This window comes from Camelus bactrianus, chromosome 23 (assembly GCF_048773025.1).
Source record: "Camelus bactrianus isolate YW-2024 breed Bactrian camel chromosome 23, ASM4877302v1, whole genome shotgun sequence".
In the NCBI taxonomy this organism is placed as follows: Eukaryota; Metazoa; Chordata; class Mammalia; order Artiodactyla; family Camelidae; genus Camelus; species Camelus bactrianus.
This window is the reverse complement of record NC_133561.1, coordinates 37,946,019-37,969,951: the sequence shown is the minus strand read 5'-3', so window position 1 is coordinate 37,969,951 and position 23,933 is coordinate 37,946,019. Positions and strand designations below refer to the sequence as shown.

General features: G+C 36.3%; 1 protein-coding gene and 2 pseudogenes across 1 annotated transcript; 2 read left to right on the top strand and 1 right to left on the bottom strand.

Moving 5' to 3' along the window:
* Nucleotides 1-2,134: 2,134 nt before the first annotated feature.
* LOC105081044 (olfactory receptor 5J3-like) lies at nucleotides 2,135-3,069 on the bottom strand (annotated as a pseudogene).
* An 11,540-nt stretch (nucleotides 3,070-14,609) lies between these two features.
* Nucleotides 14,610-15,514, top strand: LOC123619611 (olfactory receptor 4C11-like; annotated as a pseudogene).
* Nucleotides 15,515-18,645: 3,131 nt separating this feature from the next.
* On the top strand, nucleotides 18,646-19,620 carry LOC141574818 (olfactory receptor 4A15-like). The gene has a single exon (XM_074352095.1). The coding sequence runs from the start codon at nucleotides 18,646-18,648 to the stop codon at nucleotides 19,618-19,620; it is 975 nt and encodes a 324-aa protein (XP_074208196.1).
* Nucleotides 19,621-23,933: the final 4,313 nt, after the last annotated feature.

Below are 23,933 nucleotides of genomic sequence, written 5' to 3'. Positions count from 1 at the left end.
GTTTTATTAGCAAGAGTATTTCTTTTTCCTTGTCAACTGTTCATTTGCTATTGACTAATTATATCTGCCATTTAAGGACATTTGGAACCTGCTAAACTCAATTTCACTTCCTTTCAGAATATTTCATTTTAATGGTGTATTAAAGTTAAAATTTATAAATTTTAATATTTATACATTTCATATTAATGGTACATTACTCATTTTCCAATCTACGTTCTACACGTCTGCACACGCACCCTCCATTTGCCTCAGAATTCTAGGACCGGAATGTTTTTTCTCATTTAAGCATCAAGTCCCTGTTTTATAGTATAGTAGTTGTTTGTTAGGGTTAGTTGAAGGTCAGTACTAGAAAGAAACAAAAATCTTTCTTTTCCATAAAGTAACACCCCCTACACACACACACTCATACTTAGTAAACTGTGTTCTTTTGTCTGCATGCTGGGAGGCCACCCCCTTCTCCTATAGGGTGTATATTGTAATAGAATTTATTAAAAATTGTAAACAGCTCAATTTATTTTTCTGAGTTTCAATTCTTTTGCCCCTATAATATTTCTTGTGTTTCATACTCTCAGATATAAGACACTTAATGCTCCCGAAAAGTTGTGATGAATTATGTAAAATTATCGTTATTATTTTATTTTTATCTTATTCTGAAAATGAAGACTTACATACAAATACATTTACATCAATGCCTCATACATAAATGCAGACTTGTAGCACCCAGTTTTAAATAATATATTAAATGATTTTGGAAAATTGTGAAGGACTGTATATATAAATGTTATATGCTGTCCTTGGTGGTGGTGGTGGTATGATTGTTTTATTCTGGAAAGTAAACTTTCATATGAATTTCTTTTCATGAATGTCTAATACAATAAGCATTTCAATTTCCTAACTTCACAGACACTGGAACCATTCATTTATGTGATTTTGGCTGTCACTGAGAAGAAAAAATACAGATTAATCCAGGCTCACTGCCTTGTAAAAACATGAGTTAATAATATAGAGCATCCAGCTGTCTCTGCACTGCTTAGCCAAACTGCCACTATTTATGTCAGTATTTAGAACAGACTCCAAAAATTAAATATAATTTTATTTGTAAATACAAGTATTCTTTACAATACTGTTTTTATTTTCCAGGCAGGATACTTTGCAGCAATTTGGGGAAAAGAGATCATTATGAAGCAATCAGTATTTAGGGTTCTAATTTTATCATTATGTCCCTGTACATATAATTTGAATCACTGGGAAACAATTGACCTCACATGCTTTCCCTGCTTAGAATACAGAGCAGCAGTTGTCTCCTACCTAGATGACCTTCAGGGAAGTTTTTCATTTAATGTCTAAAGAAGATGTTGGAAGAGACTTAAAGGAAAAGGAGAATTGAGTCTGATTAGTGAATATTCTCTGATTAACTTGGAGGCGTCCTTCCTAAATATGAAGACAAGTTCTTCAGCGTAAGTTTTCTCTGAGAATTAGTGGCTCTTCCATGGGAAATGGTAATAAAGCTGTGGCATTCCATCTTGCTCAGTTTCATGTGTAGTAACGGACACCAAGGGCAGGAAAGGAGAAATGGTTTAGGATAACCTCTGTGAGTGGAAAGGTGTCAAAACCAAGTCCTCCCTCTATTTTTGAGCACGTCTTTTATTTTGTAGAATACCTGAATATAAATAATCAAGGCTAATTCTTGGAGCATGTATCTACCAGTTTTACTCGATAATTCAAAAACTAGTACTTTCTGCTTTTAAAGTATTTTGCTTTTTTCTATGCTCGAGAGAAAACCTGTTAAGAGATATTTTGCTATTTATGAATATTATGTTTGTATCTCTGTGTGTGTTTGTGTGTCTATATATCTGTGTGTATATACTCATTTCTACCCACATACAGGAATGAAAATGTTAACAACTGTCCAGAAATAACTAACCTAGATTTAGGATGGTTTATTAGGTTAGTTTACACAGTAACCAGCCAACTATGACATTATTCCAGGCCTTTTTCTTCCATTGTAAAGCAGAAGTTTCCAATTAAATAAACTCTAAGAGCTCTTTGGATTCATAGTTTTAGTAAATTCATATAAATTTCATTATCCAAGGCACTTGTCTGTCTATTATTTTAGAGCACGTATGGTATGAAATTAACAAGGAATATATTTCATTTCTTTAACTCTTTTCACAGCATCCTTCACTTCTTTATTTCTTAGGCTATAAATCAATGGGTTTAACATAGGGATCACCAGAGTATAAAACACAGATACCACATTTTCTTGTTCTAAGGAGTATTGGGAGCTTGGCTGAATGTAACTGAAACTTATAGAGCCATAAAACAAGGTAACAGTTGTAAGATGTGAAGCACATGTGCAGAAGGCTTTGTGTCTTCCTGCTGCTGAGTGGATTCTCAGGATGTCAGCGACGATGAAGACATAGGAGATCATCACAGTCAGGAAAGTGGTCATGGCAATAACTCCAGAGAAGATTAGAAGCAACAGCTCATTCACGGATGTGTCAGAACATGACAGCTTCAACAGTGGGGGAAGGTCACAGAAGAAGTGCCTGATGACATTGGGCCCACAGAAAGACAGTTTCAGCAAACCAAGCATGTGTGTCAATGAGTTGATTAAACCTACACACGATCCAATTACTAGAGCGACATAGACCATTTTTGTCATAGCCACCGTATAAAATAAAGGGTTCACAATGGCCATGTAGTGGTCATAAGCCATAGCTGCCAGCAGAAGCCCTCCATGGTCAGGAGTGACACGAATAGAAAATATTGCACAATGCACACAGAGAATGAAATCGTCTCCCGTTCAACGAAGAAGTTCATCAACATTTTGGGTGCAAAGACTGATGAATAGCAGGCATCAACAAGTGATAGGCAGCTAAGGAAATGATACATGGGTGTCTGGAGTTTGGGAGTTATCTGGATGAGAAAGAGCATGCCTAGGTTCCCCACCAAGGAGATGGTGTAGGTGAGCAGGAACAACAGGAAGAGGACCACTTTCATGTCAGCACGATCTGTCAGTCCCAAGAGGATAAATTTGGTCACCAGTGTGAAATTAACATCAGCCATGTGCTTACTTTTCTTGGGACTTTTTAACAATAAGGAGATTGGAATAAATTGAGAAGTAACCATGTGGCATTATCAAGACTATCTGGAATCCCTAACTAGTGACTTGAGTTGTTGACTTCTCTGCTCTACTTATTTTAAGAATAAAATTATAAAATTTTAACTAAAATTTTCTAGTCTCTTTAAGCACTGTTTATTTGCCTGCTCCATTGGGAAATTCCATGCATGAAGAAAGAAAACATTAAGGTCTCAGTTAGGGATGAATTCAGAAGACATTCAAAACCTTAAGTGAATTTCATTCTAAAATATGTAAAATCTAGTTTATAAAGCATAAATGACTGAAGTTGAAAATTTAATCTGTGGTACCATTGAAGCTCTCTTTGAAACATCTTCCTTGGGATCTCATAGTAGCCAATGTCAACTATATCAATATATAAGAATAAATGGTATTGTGACATTTAAACTTGAGTTTTCCCACTTAATGACTTCATGTTAAGTTCACACTCCACATTTTTTTTTAAACTGGGTTATGAAGAAAGGCATGTCCCCAATATGAATAAATTCTGGAGTCATTCTCCAAAAATAGCCAGAGGCAATAGCTCCTGAAAAGAGTGCTCATTAGGCATGTGGGGAGAGGGAGCTCTGAGCTGGAATATGAAAATGGTGAACAGTAACTTATAATTGGCCTTTGATATCCAATAGAAATACCTTACTCAGGAGACTCAGGAAAAAGAGTCTTTAGCTTTTTCTGACAAAAAGTAAAGCAAGCTTATAAAGTAAAACAAGCCTACAAACCATTCAGCTACTGCTTTGTAATACTTTGTTTTCCTTGACATTGCAACTCCTTTCTTAGAATATACAATACCTTTTTCACTTAAGCCAAGCATATTTATTGATTGTGACCTCATTTTGCCTGTAAAATTGAACTATTTTTTAATATTTATTTTCAAAATAAATATTTTAAACAATTTAGGATACTAGTGACTTTACCTCTGCAGAATATAGGATGATATATATATATATTTTTGGTGTCTTAATCATCCTTTTCACTTAGGAGATGCTATTCCTTGTGTACAGAGATAAAACTTAGAATAAGAATAACATTGCAAGATTACTGGATTAATATGAAATAAGGAAACATCTATGCTACATCTAGAGTATCTAGAGTGACAGATGAAACATCCCCATGGGAATACAGAGTCATGATTTAGATTGCAATTCATCCTTTAGGAAATATTCCAGATTGAATTTAAACACTGATTTTTCATTACTCCAATAGAAGTTGCATAACAATTTTGATGCTAATATAGAAAAAGAGACTGAAGTGTAAGACAAAAGGTGGGAATAACAGTCAAGTTACAAATTTCTCCCTCCCCTATAACTTGAAGTCTTCATCACATTAAAATCTGAACCTTTTTTTCTTCGTTTTTTTTTTTTTTTTTGGTTATTTTTAACTGATTAGCAGAATGTATGTAGACTGGATATTTAAATAAGTGAATTTTACTTACCAGTGGAAGAAAAAAATAGTCAACACCTTAGTTCATTTATGAACCTCATCAACACTGATCCTCATAGCTTATTTTTCTCTATTTCCCAACCAAAACAAACAAACCCAAATCACACAAGAATAGTGAATTGACTGATATTTTCAGTGATACATATATTGGGTAAATAATAGTAGTTACTGAGTAGCAAGATTGAAATTCAAACTTATTTAAATGTGAGAACCAAAGCCACAGACTCCAAGCTGTGAAAGCAAGAGAAAGATGATCAAAAACAATCATGTTAGAAGATAGATTTTGTTAAAAAGTTCAGTTATATATCTCCCTTCGTTCAAATGGAAATACAGTCCCTGGAGTTAATCTTGTGATCCAAAGATATATTAAATATATTATTAAAAGTTCCTCTGTGCTTCTTGAGGGATTTAAGAAACTCTCAATAACTTAATGGCTCCCTTAAGGCATTTGATTTCCTGATTGTTAAAAAGAATAGAAGGAAAAATGGGCAAGTATAGAGAAAGAACAGAAATCTACAATCTCTGAAAATTAAAAAAAAAAAAACTGCAATAGAATTGGTAGTGATGCCTGCTCCACACCTCAGCAAGGGAAGCTTTTCAAAAGAACCTATTATTTGGAACTAATTGTCAAACACACACACATACACACACACACACACACACACACACACACACACACAAGCAAAGTGGGATGTCAGTGGGCTTTAATGTAGTAGAGCAAGACTAGATAGAAAACAATTTTAATCCTTTACTTCTTTGGATTGCAAAAAAGTCATACAAGAAAATTAAAACTACTGCTTCTTAAAAGGCTACCTTGTAGTGAATCCAACCACCTATCTCTTGAATTTGATTCTTCCAGTCTAGTTATGTGTCTGTGGATAGAAAATTTGAGGGGGGGTGGCTTTAAAATGAATTATGATGGATTCTGGTAGCAGTATTTCACACTCTTCCATTACATAGACATCTAAATAAGAATCATCCTTTATTGCTTATTCTAAAAATAATTACATTTTTCTTCCTAAATGCAAATTTCCTAAATCCCTAAAGTAAAAGCTGATGGGGCAGGTGGTAGTGTTACTAGGTCCCAAAATCATTCTGCTCACTGCTCAACAGGCCAATAAGTTGGGAGACAAAGTGTTAGGGCAAGGAATTACAACTTATTTGGAAAGCCAGCAGACAGAGAAGAAGGCCGACTAATGTCCTGGAGAACCATCTTACCCAAGTCAGAATTCAGGCTTCTTTTATACTAAAAAGGGGAGAGAGTATGGTTGATTGTTGCAAACTTCTTGGTGTCAGAATCCTTCGTTCATGCAGCTGCCCACATAGGTCAGGTCATGGTGTCCCAGAAGACCTCCAACAAGACCAATGTTATTTTCAACTCTGCAACTTTTTATTTATATAAATGGGAAAGAATTATACCCTTAAAAGTCAGTGCCTTGAGAATGGGCTCACCTTTATATTTCAGGCTGTAGGCAACATTCTTTTACAAAAGGTGCACAATCAGCATGACTCAGCACGGGAAACAGAGCACAGGGTTAGAGCCAAAGAAACAGGTCTAGCAAGGAGTCAGATTTGTTCTTCCCTCTTACAGTAGGAGGGGGGTTAGGTGAGATTCTGTGGCTGAATTAAGCCAGAAGATAAGCCATTATTTTAGAAGGCCTAGGACATTTTTTTAAGTACCTGATGCAGTCTCTGTTTTAATTTTTAAATATAAAATTCATTTCCAGTCCACATATGAAAGTGTGAAGGAAAAGCCAGGCTGGGCTAACAAGATAACTCACAAGTCTAGGAATGTGAAGGAAAAGCTGGGCTGGGATGGCAGGATAACTCACACATCTAAGTATCGGAATACTGATCTGAGTTCTGCTGGACTAACTCATAAATCTAAGTTAATTAGTGTTGGTTTGCTGTTCATGTTTTTTTTTTTGCGAGCCATCTGGATTTTCAAAGAGATGTATCTGGCTTTGGAATGTTGGTTTGCTGCCTCCCTGCCTCCACTTTTGTGATAATGATGCTGCTAAAGCTATTCCATGCCTATTGGCCGAATACCCCAAGCTTGTACTTTACCCTATAAAACCTCATGTGCACGTCTTGGAGGTGCTCAGAGTTTCAGAGCAGAAGCCCCTCTGAGTCCGCCAGTGTAATACATCTGTACTCCAACCCTCCGAGTGGTGCTTGTTTCTTGGCTGGCTTGTCATTTCCCTAACACTCCGACATTTAAAATAAATCTTGATCTTACCTCTTTTTTATAGGAACTTGCTTTTGCTAATATTAGATTGTAATTTATATGATCTCTATATCAGAATTGAACTTATTCAATTAAATTAATTAATTAGCCAATACTATTCATGATACAAAGACATCACAATATGAGAATGCATGTGTAATGTATAAAGGAATATATCTTTTAATTTGAGGGAGAGACAGGTCTAAAAATCAGTTACAAACTTCAAACTTACTGGAAAACATTGGATGAACTTGCTTCCTATATCACTGAGGACTAGCTAACAGAAGAGAGAATTTTTATTTACCAATTTGGCAGCACCCATTCAGTTATATGCTACCTCCCTCCTGAGTCTTATACATGCATTTTCTGTACTCCAATCCAAAGGCAACCAACCTCATATACACTGGACCTCATCTCCTTATATTTTACATGAATATGTGGGAGCCCATGACTTGGTTAACAAATTGCAACAGAGCCCAGCCACTTGTCACCTTTAGGAAGAACAAATGTGCTTTAGTAACTGCTTTGTTAGCAGGTGTCTGTGCATCGCACTCCTGTCTCCTTGTCATAAAAAGCAGGGGCAATCCCTTGCTTGCATAGTTGAGGTGTTAGATAGCACTGTGCTCATTGCAAAGCAATGACCCAGGCCCTCAAACTATAAATGTTGGGTGTGCCTGATGTTTAGATAGTCTGTTATGCCCAAGACAAGGAACTGGCTGGCCTGGTGGTCTGCTTTTTAATTAACATACCTAAAGAATATACCTTGTTCCCCTCTCCCTGTGACTTCCCTAAAGATAAACTAAACCTTTGTACTCATTGTGATTTCTACAAACTCCATCTCATCCTGTCTTTCACTAAATTCCTGCATTCCATCACACAACTGTTAGTGATTTTTCCTTTGATTGTACACAATAAATGTGGGAGCATTTGAGAGGTTTGTGGAGTTGGTCCCTGACTCCCTCTTGCTCTCATGACTTTCCACAGAGTCTCGGGTAATTCATTCTGTCTCAGTGGGTCTTCTGCTGGTCAGAACCCTCATGAAGGTATTGGTCAAAAATCTCTTCTATGTCTCTTATTTCATCTATATTTGCCATTTCTCTGAATCATTTTACATCAGCAAAAAGCAATCTGTTACCTCACTCATTCTTAAAATAAAATCTTTCCTGGTTCCATTCCCTTTATCTTCTATGACTTCATTTCACCCTCTCTTCTTTGTAACAAAAATCAGGAGGTTCTATCATGTTTGTCTCCCATTTCTTTCCTTCCACTCTCTTTAACCCTATTCAGTCACACTTCAATTACTAACACTGAAAATGCTCTTTTCAATGTCACCAATGACCTCTGCATCACTAAATATACTTGTTATTGTTCACTTCTCATGGTAAAGAATCCATCAGCAACATTTCACCCAATCTTCCTTGACACACTTTCTTCAGATGACATGATTCCCCAATTATTACCTCCAGCTCAGAATTTTTTCTTGAGGTTGAGACCTGGAAATCGATCTTCCTCCATGTTATTTCCTCCTGAATGACTAATAGATTTCTTAACTAAGTCTGTGTCTTGGTTCTTCCCTCATCCCCAAACCTACTCCACTCACAACATTCTCTGTCTTAGCTGATGGTACATTTGGTCTCTCCTCTTCATCCCACATCCAGTATATTAGGAAATCTTTTTGCTCATCCTTCAATATATATCCCAAATTCAATCACTTCTAATCACTTTTAGACCTGCAACAAATTACTATCTTCTTTCCCTGAATCCTTGCAATTGCCTCAAACCTACTCTCTTTGCTCTATTTTAGCATCCTCTGCCAAATAATACTCTATCCTCAATAGAACACTCACAATTATCTTTTAAACTCATAAGTCGGATCACATCACACCTCTATTCAGTACTCAGCAAACAGTCTCCATGTAACCCAGGGTAAAAGTCAAAACTCCTACAATTAGTAAAAATTGTTTCTCTTTTATTCCACTCCTTACTGACGGCTCTGGCACCATTCTGTGCCTCTTACTGGTGAGGTGTGTTGTTGCTGTTGTGCCTTTACGTAGGCTGTTCTCCCTACATAGCACACTTTCTCCCAGACATCTGTATGACTAACTCACTTCATAGTGGTAAATGGAAATAACTAATATGTTAGTTAGTTCTGACCTTGGACCTGGACAAGCAGAGACACTCTTCTTATCTCTACATCTTGAAGTGTCTTCTGAGAAATTTTCTAAGTTCTCTTTCAGTGTCAGGGACTGGGAAGTGCCTTCTAGTGGGGCACTCCAGCCAGGATTAGACTGCCTGGGCCTCATCCCTGCTTTCCCCTCCAGGTGCTCTTTGGTGTTCTATCCCTCACCTGGGGTCCACCAGATACCCCTGGTTACTGGATCTGCCTCTGTGAGGTTATCTCTGGCCCTGTGGCCAGGACCTTAGTTCCAGGAGGGCCGTCTAGGAAGTAAATGTCTTCTATGAGCTGGTTCATTATTTCTTTCATAATATTGTACTAAGCTGATTACTAGATTGGTGTTTACATGCTGCTTTTGGGTGACACAGGGCACATTCAACGATCTGGGTTATAAATGGTCCTCTATTGACCTTTGGCTTGGGCCAGATGTCTGGGCCCTTCTTAGCTGTCACTTATCTGAGGTCTGACTGCATTGTCACCACCTACAGTAGTAGATGCAGACATCTTACATCCTGTGCATCTCTCCTGCAGATACCCAAGTAGGTCACCCCAGCCCTTCTACAAGCTCTGTGCCATGTGTCAGTCAGGTCTTCAGATGTGGCTGTACTTAAATCTTGCAAGGCTTTGAAAGCATTTGTTCTCAATGAGGATTGTTCCTCTCTCGCCTCCACGGATGTGGTGGAATTGTGCTCTCTTGTGTTGTTTCTAAACCATGTGTGATGAGGAGTATCATTAGCATGAATGGGAGCACTTTTCTTTGCCTGCATTCAGGTTTTCCATTTGCTCTGCCTGCTGGTGGTGGTGTGTGGATGACAGGGCTGTGGTCAGTGGTGAAATCTATCACTTTCCAGAAATGCAGCCATTGTGGTATTAAGAGTTCAAGGGAAGTCATGGCTGGAGGATAATTCTATATACTCCTAAAATTCCAAGTCATTAATTTAACATGACTGGGGAATGAATTATTGTTCATATTTTCCTTCAGACTGTGGTCCTCAGGTTTGTACTTGTGCTCATTAATAAAGAAATATTACTGAGAAAGTAACTGGAAGGCAGTATTCATGGGCAGTCCCATAAATTATGCAGCATCATTAGTTATGATGTAAAACAGCAAACTATCATCCCCTCCAGGAGTGCAGTCCATGTCAGATGGTTCTTCCATGTCAGGAAAAACACCTAAAATTTTAATTAAAATAAAATAACATTTGTCCCTGAATACAATAGTCTAGTGAATTCTAGGCACTCATGGACTTTTACTTTTCTAATGAATCAGTTCAATACTGGTTTTTTTCTGTGGGGTGTGAATACACATAAAAATAGGTAGGATTCAAGAATGTATAGAACAGCAAACTCCTTGGCATAGACTCTCTCTGAAAGGCCTCATAGACTAAGTCCAGGTTTTCCATCAATCTTCAATCCCAGTGCTACATTCCATCAGAGAAAACAGGCCTGTCATTCTTTAAAAAAAAAAAATGGAGAGGGTTAAGTTTGTTTAATCTCTAGAAATTGTGCTTTTATTTTTAAAAGTCATGGCATATTAAGATCAGGTACTGAAAGAAGAAAAGAACAACTTGGATTAATGTAAGCATTTTTGTACATGTATGTATAAATTTTGTTATTCTGGAATAAGAACGAATTTCTCCTCTAGTCACCAAACAGCATATATTTGTGTGGATTGATGGTGTATCTCATCCCAGAACTCATCTTTTGCATTTTATAAGTATAAGAGCATTTCACCCCAATTCTGCAGAGACACTATATTCTGACCCAGTTTACACAGTTTTCTATTTCTGAACATGATGGGAAATAAAAGCATCTTCAAATAGAAGCCCAGGAGAAGATAAAAAAAGAAAGAAAGAAAGAAAGAAAGAAAGAAAGAAAGAAAGAAAGAAAGAAAGAAAGAAAGAAAGAAAGAAAGAAAGAAAGAAAGAAAGAAAGAAAGAAAGAAAGAAAGAAAGAAAGAAAGAAAGAAATATCTAATTGGTTGGGGACATAAACATTTTGCAAACACTTGAATAGGTCAGACCACAGATAACTGTGTCTTGGAAAATTGTAATGATGGGAAATTTATAAACCCTGAGGGGAACTGAGAGGTGGTTCTGCAGGATTATGACCTTTCAGGGAAATCTGAACACGACCATTTGGAAGTCAATGAGGAAACTTCTGCTTCTTTATTTATGTTTAGCTTGAGACCATGTTGAAGACAGTGCTTGAGAAGCAGTGGGGAAAATTCTTTATCTCATCAGCCAGAGCTGCCTGTCCTCATTCTTAGAAGTAGACGTGAGACTTGGAACCATAGTTCTAGCAGATGGGCTTTCCTCCATAGAGAATAGAAGATTGTCATTATCAGAATTTTCAAGGAATGGAGACATGGTGAGATTTATCATTTGCATTTGTGCATATTCCAAGAGGGTTTTAAATTGGGATGTAGTACTAGAAGTATGGGTGTCTTGATGCAGGCTGCCAAGTTTAAGGCAAGCTAGGGTCTATCATGAAACTGTGTACACTGGGCTAGTTATATAACCATTTTTTGGCCTCAGAATCTTCATTCTTAATGGGAATTATATACTAATAACCTCAAATGATTTAGAAACAAAATAATAATGTGGCTTTGATTGGACAGCATTTGACACATTTTAAATGCTCAATAAATAACAGCCATTTGAATGCAAACTTACTTTGGAGTCCAGGGCTCCTTGTTACTGCAAGTCTAATGGAGTTAGACCTACCTTCAGTTTATCTTCTCCAACTTCAATCCAAATAATTGTGAAATGCAACAAGTGAATATTTTTGTCAGAGCTAGTCAATAGTTTTATTTATTCTTTCATAGCATACATTTATCATTCATCCTCTAACATTGTCCCTTTTCCTGGTGATTTAGATTAAAAAGTGGGATTATTCTGAGGCTACGTAAATAATACTGATGTAGGAGCACAGTAATGCAAGTGCTGTTTACCACTCACAGCACTATTAATACGTAACGTAGCATTTAATGTTCCTGCAACGAAACACTAAGGAATGGCCTAGGGCATGAAGGGTAAGGATGTTTTACTCAAATCGCAGAGTATAGCCTTCTTATTTTAAATTCATCTACTTAATTTTCTCTAAGTGCATTTAATGTTGCTAAACAAAAATTGGCACTTGCCATCTGCCTTTACGAGTATTGGATTACATTGGCACTTGTCATCTAATTTTGTTTTGATTAAATCAGGAGCCACTGCAGCCAATGAACCTCCAACACACCCTGAAAGAAGTTCAGGATGGAGGTCAGGAATGAGGCATTCTGTGTTCAAGGAAAACTGGCTGAATGGGCCTTCAGATAGTTAGATATTTTCAGAAGAAGATTTTATATGTCCAACTTCTTGCCTTTTCTCATATCTAGAAAAGCACTAAAGTCATTACCAGTGACATTTGTTCCTCATGATGAGGAGAAAGCCTCTGCCTAAGTGTGTGCTTGGCAGCATGTGCCCCCTTCACTGAAAAATATGGTACTGAGTATCCCCCTGACTCTTTGAAGCAGTTTCTCAGAGCTTTCTGGGATGCTGTCTCCTGGGCTAGAATCCTCATTTTGCCCCAAATAAAAGAACCCACAATTCTCACATTGTGGGATTTTATTTCAGTCAACAATGTCATAAATAGAACTATATTTCTGCCAGGATTGTTCAAGAGTATTTAATTGGGTGAAGTTCTGAAGTGCTTTAGGGCCATTGATCGTGGATTTGTCTCTCTCTTAAAATGAGCTAAATCACTAAGACAGCAGATGGAAATAAGGCCCAGGCATCCATCAGGAAGGACTCAGCTGGGAACGCTGAAAAGTTATTTTTTTCAAAATTCCAGAAATAGAAAGAGTATAAAAGTTGAGACATTTAGGGAAATTGGCTGAGCAATATTGAAGGGAGAGAAAAGGATCTGATATATGAAGAGAACATATTTCTTAGATTAACAGGGAAAAGAATATGCTTAAATAGACAGATAAAGAATAAATCAGTGCTGAAGTAAATACTAACCCTGGACTAAAAATGCAGTAGATTTAAGGAGCTTAACAGGGAGGTTAATTAGAATGGGATAATATCTTAATTTAATATTGTCATAAAATTACAAAACATTATAATGGCAATTCTACTACTAATTTTAAGAGTTTTGAATCTTATATATACTTCAAAATTGAAACAGGAATTTGCATTATTTTCATAATGATACTAGAATAGTATCATTGTCAAAATGAATGGGAAGGAAGCAGTGGGCAATGGGAATAGTGGGGAGGCAAAGTTTCCAAGGTTATAGCCCCAAGACATGGCCCAGGGCCTGTGGTTTGAGGGGCCCTGAGCAACCTCTGTTAGAGCCCCAGCATTTAAAGAACATGGCTGTCAAGAAAGGAAAGACCATGAAATCATCTAGGAAAAATGTGAACAGAACATGGCATCTTGTATAAGAATACATGCAGTTAAAATTGATATCAGAATGAGTACAGAGGTTAGGGAGGGCTGTACCAATAATTCGGCTATCTGTGGATGGTTTAGTGTAGCTGAAATTTTGTAGTTTGTTAGTTCCACCTATGAAAATTAATTCTACTGGGTAGAATAAAATTATCATTAAACCCCATCTTCTTTTTCTGAACAGTTTAGATGATGGAAGATATAGTGTTGTAGGTTTTAAACCTGATTTTTGATGTTAAAACTTTTTATAATTATATCAATATAGATAATTGAATAGAAAATAAACCCATTGTTCTCTGCCTATTTTTTCTCATTCTTTATGCTTCATTCCTTTTCTCACAAAATTAAATCTGACTTACATTCTTAAAGTATTCTGATCCTAACAAAATCATATATAGCTTCAAATTTGGATTTTATTAGTGGGATTAATCTGGCCAGAGTTTCCTAATTATTCACTGGAACTCTAACCTTTGTGAGATATAACTCTCATGTATCCTAACTGGCAATGACAGTCAAACTATGGCCACTGCAAGTCTAAAATTGGAGAAATAATTTTTTCTTAAAGCATAACCCAAGAAAGATACTGAAGAGGTCAGGAATAATTGTGCAAACTGGTGTCCAAATCAAAAAATAGTCTTGGTCAAGGGAGAATCTCCAGAAGCATTATTTCTAAATTATATATGAGTATTGTTTTTCAGTAATTGAGATGCATACACATTATATGCATGCACATAAGCTAACATATGCATATGCTTAATAAAATATCTTTAGAATCTCTGTCATATGAAGAAAGAGCTTCAAGACATTAAAGTGACCTGATCGAGATCATAAAGCAAAGTCGCTGGTGCTCAGAACTTGGCAGAGAGAATAATCACTTAAGGGCTTTCCCCCACCAAAAAAAAAAAAAAAAAAGAAAGAAACTTAGTCCCCCTAGAAAGACCTTGAATCAATGTCCATGCTTAAAGCATAAACATCAGCATTAAAAAATAAAAAAAGCTTCCCAAGTGAGTATAATTTATGGGCAACTTTGAGAAACACTGAGTTCTAGGTGTTGATGGAATTAGAAACCTGAAAGTTGTGATTTTGAGTCCAAATACACTGGTATTGCCAAGTCACCATTTCCCCAATTTTCTTTGCAGATGAACCATTTCTCAGCTGTGTCTGTCCTACATTCACCATAAAAGCAGCATTATGAATAGGAGCATTAGTGAGTTCATTCTGTGTGGGTTAACACAGGATGTTCTAAAGGAGAAAGTAGTACCTGTGATCTTCTTGCTTCTATACCTTGCAACTCTGTTGGCAAACTTCCTTATTGTGATGAACATAAGATGTAGTCAGACAAGTGGGAGCCCATGTACTTCTTCCTTTCCTGTTTATCCTTTGCTGATGCCTGTTTGTCAACAACCACTGCTCCTAGGTTGATTGTAGATTCTGTATGTGAGAAGAAAGTCATCTACAATGAATGCCTGACCCAGATCTTTGCAGGTCACTTCTTTGGGTGCATGGAGATCTTGGTGATAATTCTCATGTCCTTTGATCATTATGTGGCCATTATTAAGCCCCTGAGATACACAACCATCATGATCCAGCGTGTCTGTGGTGCATTGGTGAATCTGACCTGGGTGGGGTCTTGCATCCATTCTTCAACACAGATCCTCTTGGCTCTGAAATTATCCTTCTGAGGTCCCAATGTTACCAATCACTATTTCTGTGATATGCAGCCTTTACTGGAACTTGCCTGCATGGATATTTATGTCATCAATCTACTCATTGTGTTTAACAGTGGGTCCATATGCATGGTGAGTTTCATAATGCTGCATATCTCCTATGTTTTCTTCTTACATTCTCTGAGTACTCAGAGTGCAGAAGGAAGAAGGAAAGCCCTCTCCGCCTGCACCTCCCACATTATTGTTATCATCGTATTCTTTGTACCATGTATATTCACATACATTCACCCTCTAACTGTATTTCCAGTGGACAAGATGGTGGCTGTGATTCACACGATTGGGACACCTTTGCTCAACCCTCTGATTTATACTCTGAGGAATGCAGAAGTCAAAACTTCCATGAGAAAGTTATGGTGCAACAAACTCTGACTTAGGTGGTAAAGAGCAGAAGACACCAATTGCTAATTCTGTCACAGTTTAAATAAAACTGGATTGATAGAAAAGGCAAAATGTTCTCATCTCAGTGTGGACAATATTATCCTCTTCCAATGGGACCTTGTATGGAATATGCAGACTGAGCACAGAGCAAAGATCTATATTGTTTTAAACCAATGTCTCATAGAGTGACAAACCATTAAGTACAGTCATATTTGTGGAAGCCCAAGCCTGTTCCTCATGTCTGCTGTCTGCATTGATATTTCTGCTCTTTTGAGGCTTGTGAGCCAGATCTTATTGTTTCTCTAGTTTACCTTATTTATTTATATATTGTTCTGGTTTGTATTTTTCTTTTTCATGTTTATTATCCAAATTTAACAATTTATTACTAATTTCTGCCATCCACTTTGTTGGCAAATCAGTTACTGTTGCCTCATGTTACATAAAATTTAAAGAGGAAACTTTTACACCATATATATATAACACATTTGGAGAAAGAAAAGGTTTTTAACAGGAGACATTCACCCATGACTTGAAATTTGATGTTGTTATGAGTTGAATTGTTTCCCTTAAGAAAAAAGAAATGTGTTGGAGTCAATTCACAGTACCTCCAAATGTGACCTTTATTTAGAGATAGGGTCTTGTGGTGTAAGAACCTGGCAGCTTTCTGGAGTGTAATGTAAGCACCTGACATTAAGCTTTTGATTGTCCAGCCATTCATTTCAAAGATACTCATCTTAATAAATACATTGGCATAATTAGATACTGATCCAGGCATTTTGTCCATGAAGTTCCCCTTTTACAAAGCCCTGGGTGACCTATAATTGACCATTTGAGTGACCTTGCTTTCCCCTTCCTATGATTTAGTCCTTCTCTTATGTTTTAAATTAACTAATAGAGAGAGACCCCAAGAAGATGTAGGCATTCCACCCTTGACCTCAGTGAGGGCAGAACCCCAGGTTCTCTTCTCTCTCTCTCTCTGAACCTGTGGCATCCCTGTGTGACTTCAGGCATGCAGTGTACTGTACTCTTCATGACCACTGAGGAATAAACCTTGTTTTTCCAAAGTTCCCTGCTGGGTGTCACTTGTCATAAAAAGCACAAGATTCCATCCAGTGACAACATTGGTTCTGGTTGGGAAAACCTCTATGGGGGCTCCCCACAAGTGGTAAGCTCAGATAAGTGTGGCCAGGGATTCCTAGTTAACAGCATTATTCTCCATAGACTGAGACTGACACAAAACAGCTATTCAAAGAGGTAATGAAGTCAATTTTTTTTCCTATCAGGGTGAAAAGATGACATCCTTTTAAGAATGGATACAAAAATTTTAGGAGGTCATTTGCTAGACTTAAAGCAATGCATAAAAAAAGGGGAAAAAAAGCAGACAAAAAACCAGTGTAAGAATGTCTCACAGAATCTCAAGTCAACTGGTCTGGCCATACTGACATAGTAAAATGAGAAGGGCTAAACAATTGAATGGTATTTTTCTAATTTGAAGCTTGTAGGAAAAGACCTGACTTGAAATAAATTTCCCTGGGAAATGGCTAGTTGCTATCTTCCTATGTAAACATAGATTTGCTTTCCTTTTTGTAACATTATCCTAACAAGGTAATTGGGGGGAGGGTTGTCTGTGTGTGCTACTTGGAATTTCTTTTAAACAATTCACATTGCAAGTAAAAAATGTCTTCTGAATCATCAGAAAACTCCAAGGAGAAAATGGACAGAGAGCTAAATAAAATCAAACATCTCCTCAAGAAATAATGCAGCCTTTCACCCTCTGCTGTGATATTAGATGAAAGAAGAATCCCAGATATCTATGAATGAGTTAAAAAGTCTCCCTTCAGGTAGTGAACAAGGTTCCACAAGGTAAGACTAAAAATAAATAGTAGAAACCAGTCTACACAATTGTGTAAATTTATTATGTAAGAAAGTAAATCATTTTGAAATAAATCAAACTTAGATCCCATTTCTAGTTTGACTTAAAAATGGGTGACCTTGGGGAAATTCATGAGATGTTCTGAGCCTTGTCTTCAAATATGAAATGAAGATTACTGTTCTTGTTAATGTAAATGTTAGATGTGATACGTTAAATTGTGAGTGCATGATTGGAAACCATTGTAGGAGATGTGAGCAATTGAGTGATATAATCAGAATAAGATTTAAAGAGAATCATTTGAGCTGTTTCAGGAGAACAAATTGTTGGAAGCCAGAATAAAATTGCAGACTTGACAGGAGGCTTTAGCTGTGGGCCAGGAAGAAGATGGGAGATAGCAAATGATCAAATTTGTGACATATTTTGAAACTAGAGACAACCAGATCTGTCAAAAGAATGAATGAGTAATATGACCAATAACAGGGTGAATAACACTATGAAATTTATTGACTGAGCAATTATAATGGACGTGGTACCATTTAATGAGATGGGAAACACCTTATTTATTGTGGAAATTTAAAGTATTATTTTATAAATACTAAACTGACATCCAACTGGAGATGTCCAAAATTGAGATGTTCTTCAGAGAAGTGTTAAAATTAAGGGTAGAGATAGGGGCTGGAGATACAAAACTGGAGGAAAGACCCTCAGAAAGATGTCTCAGTTCTGAGACTGTTCAGGGCAGTGACCTTCTATTCACAGTTTGATCTACTCACACTAAGTATGTAAATTAGCTTAAATGGGACTCAATATTACACCTTTGTGAATTTATAAATGGTGTACCCTTTCTTGGAATTCCCATCCCATCTTTTCTTGTTCTTTGCTTTTTCTTTAGAACTGAGCTAAGCATTGCTTTTTCCAGGAAGTCTTCTCTGATTTCAGTTTGACTGACACATTCCTACGCCATGAACCTTAGCTTGTGTGAATATACTTATAATGCTAATTATTACACGAGTCTGGGCTGTTCTGATACCTAGTCTTTAATATATCCCTGAAGTCAGGGAACTATGCCTTATTCAGTTTGGTATTCACAATATCTTTGACACATTGGACTCAAATATATACTCCATACAATTTATTTTAATTGAATGGATAAATTAAAGGTTAAATTTGTAATGCATTTGAGTGTTTTCCCTATTGTTTTGTAGGTAAATCACATCAAATATGTGAAGTCAGCTCCTCTACAGACTAGATGAAATCAAGGAACAATGTAACTGAGTTTGTCCACTTGGGACTCACTCAGAGCCTCCAGGGTCAGAAAATATTATTTGTTGTGTTCTTGTTCATCTACATGGTGACAATGGTGAGCAACCTACTCATTGCTATAACTGTGGTGGTCAGTCCAATCCTGAATTCCCCTAGGTACTTCTTTCTTGGCTATTTATCATTTATGGATGCTGTTTATTCTACTACAGTCACCCCAAATATGATTATAGACTTACTCAGTGAGAAGAAAACCATTTCATTCCAAGGCTGCATGACTCAGTTTTTTATAGGGCACTTACCTGGTGGTGCTGAGATTTTGCATCTGATGATCATGGCTTATGACCGCTACGTGGCCATCTGCAAACCTTTGCATTATTTAACAATCATGAATAAGCAAGTGTGTGCTCTGCTGCTGCTGTTGACTTGGGTTGGTGGGTTTTTACATGCTGTAGGTCAACTTCTCTTTGTATACAACCTTCCCTTCTGTGGCCCCAATGTCATTGATCACTTCCTCTGTGACATGTGCCTTTTTTTAAAACTTGCCTGCACTGGCACCTACATTATTGGCCTCACTGTGGTTGCCAGTGATGGGGCAATGTGTATGGTCATCTTTATGCTCTTACTCATCTCCTATGGGGTCATCCTGCACTCCCTGAAGACTCTGAGTCTGGAAGGGAGGTGCAAAGCCTTACCTACCTGTGGCTCCCACATTACTGTGGTGGTCCACTTTGTCCCCTGTATTTTTATGTATGTGAGACCTCCTTCTACCTTACCCATTGATAAATCCTTGAATTTTTTTTGCACCATAATCACTCCTATGTTGAACCCTCTAATCTATACTCTGAGAAATGGAGAGATGCAAAATGCAGTGAAAAAGCTCTGGACCAGAAAAAGAAAAGAAGGCAAAATAGATCACCTATTTTCAATGAAGAATTGCTCTTTCCAGGTAAGCCATGTGTGATTCTTTAATTGCAGTAAATTTCTCCTCAGATTTGATAACTTGGGCATGATGAAACCATTTATTATGTGAATACTTCCAATGATCAAAATATACTTTTAAGATTTTCATAATTTGCTAGTTCAAAGTATGCATTTTGTTTTTAAATATATTTTTAGGATTTTCACAATCCTTAGGAAAATGTATTTAGTTTTAGATTTTCACAATTTCTTAGGAAAATATATTTAGCTTTGGGGTATATAATGATTATTGAGATTGTAGATTTATGTTCTATATGATGAATTGAGCTATTTTAAGACTGTAAATTTATTTTAGTTAGTAGAAGATATTCTCATGTTTCTCTTCTAAATAATATAATCTTTCAGAATTATGGGACTTGATACAGATTTCAGAAAAATTAAATAAAAATAAGACATAAAAACTTGGTTTATTCTTCCCGTAGATAGCCCATATTAATATTTGAAGTCTGTATCTTAATTTTTGTAGCTGCAAGATACTTTACATACATTATTTTATTCCTAATGTTTATGTTAATGTTGAAGAATAATGATGTTTCAGAGTTGTAATATTAATCATAAGGAAACTAGGTATATAAAAACGATCTGAATGAACAAAAGATATATACAGAAAAATAACCAAATCATACTAATTTTTCCAATTGGGCAATCACATTATCTTCTCAAGTGAAGCAGATTTGTATGGAGTTATATTTCATAAAGATGATCCATTTATCTTCCCAGATACTTTAGGATGTCTGTTTACACCTTTGCTCTTTTTCAATAGTCCTACTGCTTTTTTGTTTAAAGTGTTTCATAGCCTTCTGTAAATACACAGGCTCTGCCTTTCATGTATGAATGTAGCATAATCCATAATCCATAAACTAAAAAACTTGACACGTGATATCTTGATCATCATTGTTAAGAAAGATGCTGACAATATATGCCATTCTTATCTCTCTTGTTAATGAAAGGTAGTTTACTTGGTAGTAAAGAGTTCAGAATATATTGTTTTACGTAAAAGACATCATTCATAACATTCTCTCTCTTTCTGAATCAGACTTGAAACAAAATATTATCATTATCAAATACCAGAAGTATGTGGTCAAAGAACTTACTATTCTGCCTCCCTTGCTTAGCCTGGATTCATCAAGAGCTAAGGCTTTGGAGCAATCATTTCTTTTCACTGGTGAATCACACTGTATGAGAAACTTTATGTCCTGCTTTTTATATTACATGAAGATTTAATATACCAAATTCTTATAAAAAAAAAAGCAATATTGACCAAATAATATCAAATATTTGAGTTGATCAGAATTTATATAATTCATTCCTCTACTTCTGGTTGTTGCTGTAAACTGAAAGTTTGCATCACCCTTCAAATTCCTAAGTTAAGTCCTTTATAATGTGGTGGAATTTGGAGGTGGTCCCTTTGAGCTATGATTAATTTAGGAAGATGGATCCCACATGAGTGGGATTCATGCCCTTATAAAAGATATCCCAGCGTCTCTTGACACATCTGCCATATGAGGGCACAGCAGATGGTGTCTGAGTACTAGGAAGTGGATCCTCACCATAAGTGGAATCTGCTGGCATCTTAATGTCTGACTTCTGAGGCTCTAGAATTGTGAAAGATTATTGTTTACTGTTTAAGCCACCATGTCCATGGTGTTCTGTAATAGGAACCCAAATGGCCAAGACAGAAATGTAGTTAATTTTTAAATTTGCATAGTTATTTCAAGTGATGAGATAAGAATCTTTGTTAATTTTCTTTGTTCATTGGTGTATAAGATCCCTGAAGTCAGGAAAATTACTTAATTGTATTTGTGTTCTCTGCTCCTTGCACAATGTATGAGACATAGAATTCACCCCTCAACTTTGTCAATTATATGTGTCCTTGAGTTCTTGAATTATTGGGATGAGAATTTTTACTGATAAATTTTGATTAACTATACATATATTTGCTACAAATTTATATTTATATTGTTATGTTTTTATGTTATAATTATGAGTGTTTTTATATAAAGATGTTATATTTTAATATTTTTTACTTTTCAATTTTGTCTATCACATCAGTTTTGGAAAATTCCATTTCCTTCCAGTGATTTTATAAATTTTAATCTTTTTAAAAAAACATTTTAAATGCAATTTTTAACACATTTTAGATTTTTTTGATGTGAAAAAATAGCTAAGCCTCTTTTCCCTGAACAAGTAAAATAATCTGCAAATACAATTATTAATTTTAGTAATACTATGGAAATTTTAATTTAATATGTCAGGTTTTACACCATCTAGAGGATCCAATTTCTGGCTGTTTCTCCTCCTCATGCCCCTCCTTTCTTTTCTTCTCTGCTTTCTTCTTTGTTATATTCCTCCACCAGTAACATATTACAGTGATTAAGGAATTTTAATGTGTATTTATACCTAGTAGGGGTTTGTTCCCATACTCATTTTTTCTAAAGCTTCTTACAATTCCTAAATATTTGTTTTTCCTGATAAACTTTAAGATAATTTTGCCAAGTTTGAAAATTTCCCATAAAATATATATTTAGGATGTCATTAATCTAAATATTTATTTTGAGGAAAATGCCATGTTTAATATCTTGTTTTCCCATCCAGAAAAAGACATGTATTATGAAGGACTGATTGATGTCTCAATAAAAATAATCTCTCTGGAGTATACATAAATCCTGCTTTTTGGTTTTCTTTTAAACATTCTTATTTACATTTGATTCACATTTTCAGTGAACTTGTCCTAAAGGGCTTACTATCTTGCTGGCATGAAACACAGTACAATTCCCAAAGCCACAGGGTGTATGTCTTATCCAAATATTCATAGGCCTGTATCCAACAATACATAAGTATGTATTTCACCATGCATTTAGATCTGTATCCAACCTCATGGGTCTGCATCTGACAAAGTATGGATCAGTGTTTGACTACTGATGTGAATGGATTTGCATATGTACACCCACACAACAGGTGACAAGTGACATCAGAGTGCACTTCCTGGTAGACAGCTCCTGTGGAGGAAAACTCAACAGCTCCTCCCCTAGAAGAAGCACTCTAGCCCCACCTGCTTTACACCATACCTCAGAAAAGCATCTGGGGGCTTCTACCCCCAAAATTGGGGAACAGATGTGGCCCCCCAACAGGTCTGTGACAACCACAGAGCAAAGAGGAAGCCTGCTTAACATCTAGTGCAGACTCTGGTCACCATGACACCAACTACACTCCCTATCAAGGGGATAATAGCACACACAAAGAAAAGATGTAGCAGGCATCCATACTAAAAGCAGCCCTTGCAATAAAAATATTAGGTGTACACATGCAACACGGGGATGCTCCCACATAAAAATAGCCCTTCAAGATCACAGTAGATAACTCTTACTCCTAAATTCACAGAGTCAGAGAAATGTAAGTAAAATGAAGAAACAGAGGAACTGCTCCAAATTAAAAGAACAAGAGAAGTCCCTGAAAGAACAAACAATATAATAGACCTTGACAGTCTACTAGATACTGAATTCAAAAAAGAGTTGATAAAAGCACCAAAGGAAATGAGAGAGCCTATGAACAGAAATGCAGAATATTGCAAAAAGGAAATAGGAACTATAAGGAGGAGCCAATTAAATACAGAAAACTCAATTGCTGGAATAAAAGCCAAGTTAAAGGCAATCAGTAGCAGACTAAATAATGCAGAAGGATGAATAAGTGATTTAGAAGACAGGATAATGGAAATCACCCAATCAGAACAGCAGAGAGAAAATCAAATGAAAACTAATGAAAGCAATATAAGAGATCTATGGGATAATATAAAGCTTGCCAATCTATGCATCATAGGGGCCCTAGAAGGAGAAGTAAGAGAAAAGGTGGTCAAAATGTATTTAGAGAAATTATGACTGAAAACTTCCCAAACCTACAGAAGGAAACAGATATCCAAGTACAGGGAACATAGAGGGTTCCAAATAAGACGAACCCAAACAGACCTACATCAAAATGTATTATAGTTAAAATAAAAATTAAAGATAAAGAGAAGATTCTAAAGGCAGCAAGAGAAAAACAAAGAGTTGGTTACAAGGGAACTCCAGTAAGACTATTGGCAGATTTCTTTATGAAAAAGTTGCAGACCAGAAGGAAACAAGATACACTCAAAAAACCTGAAAGGGATTCTATGTCTATGAGTCTTTTTCTGTTTTGTATTTATGCTTTTTTGTTTTGTTTTGTTTTTGTTTTTTAGATTCCACACATGAGCTATCTCATATGATATTTTTCTTTCTATTTCTGGCTTACTTCACTTAGAATAACATTCTCCAGGAGCAT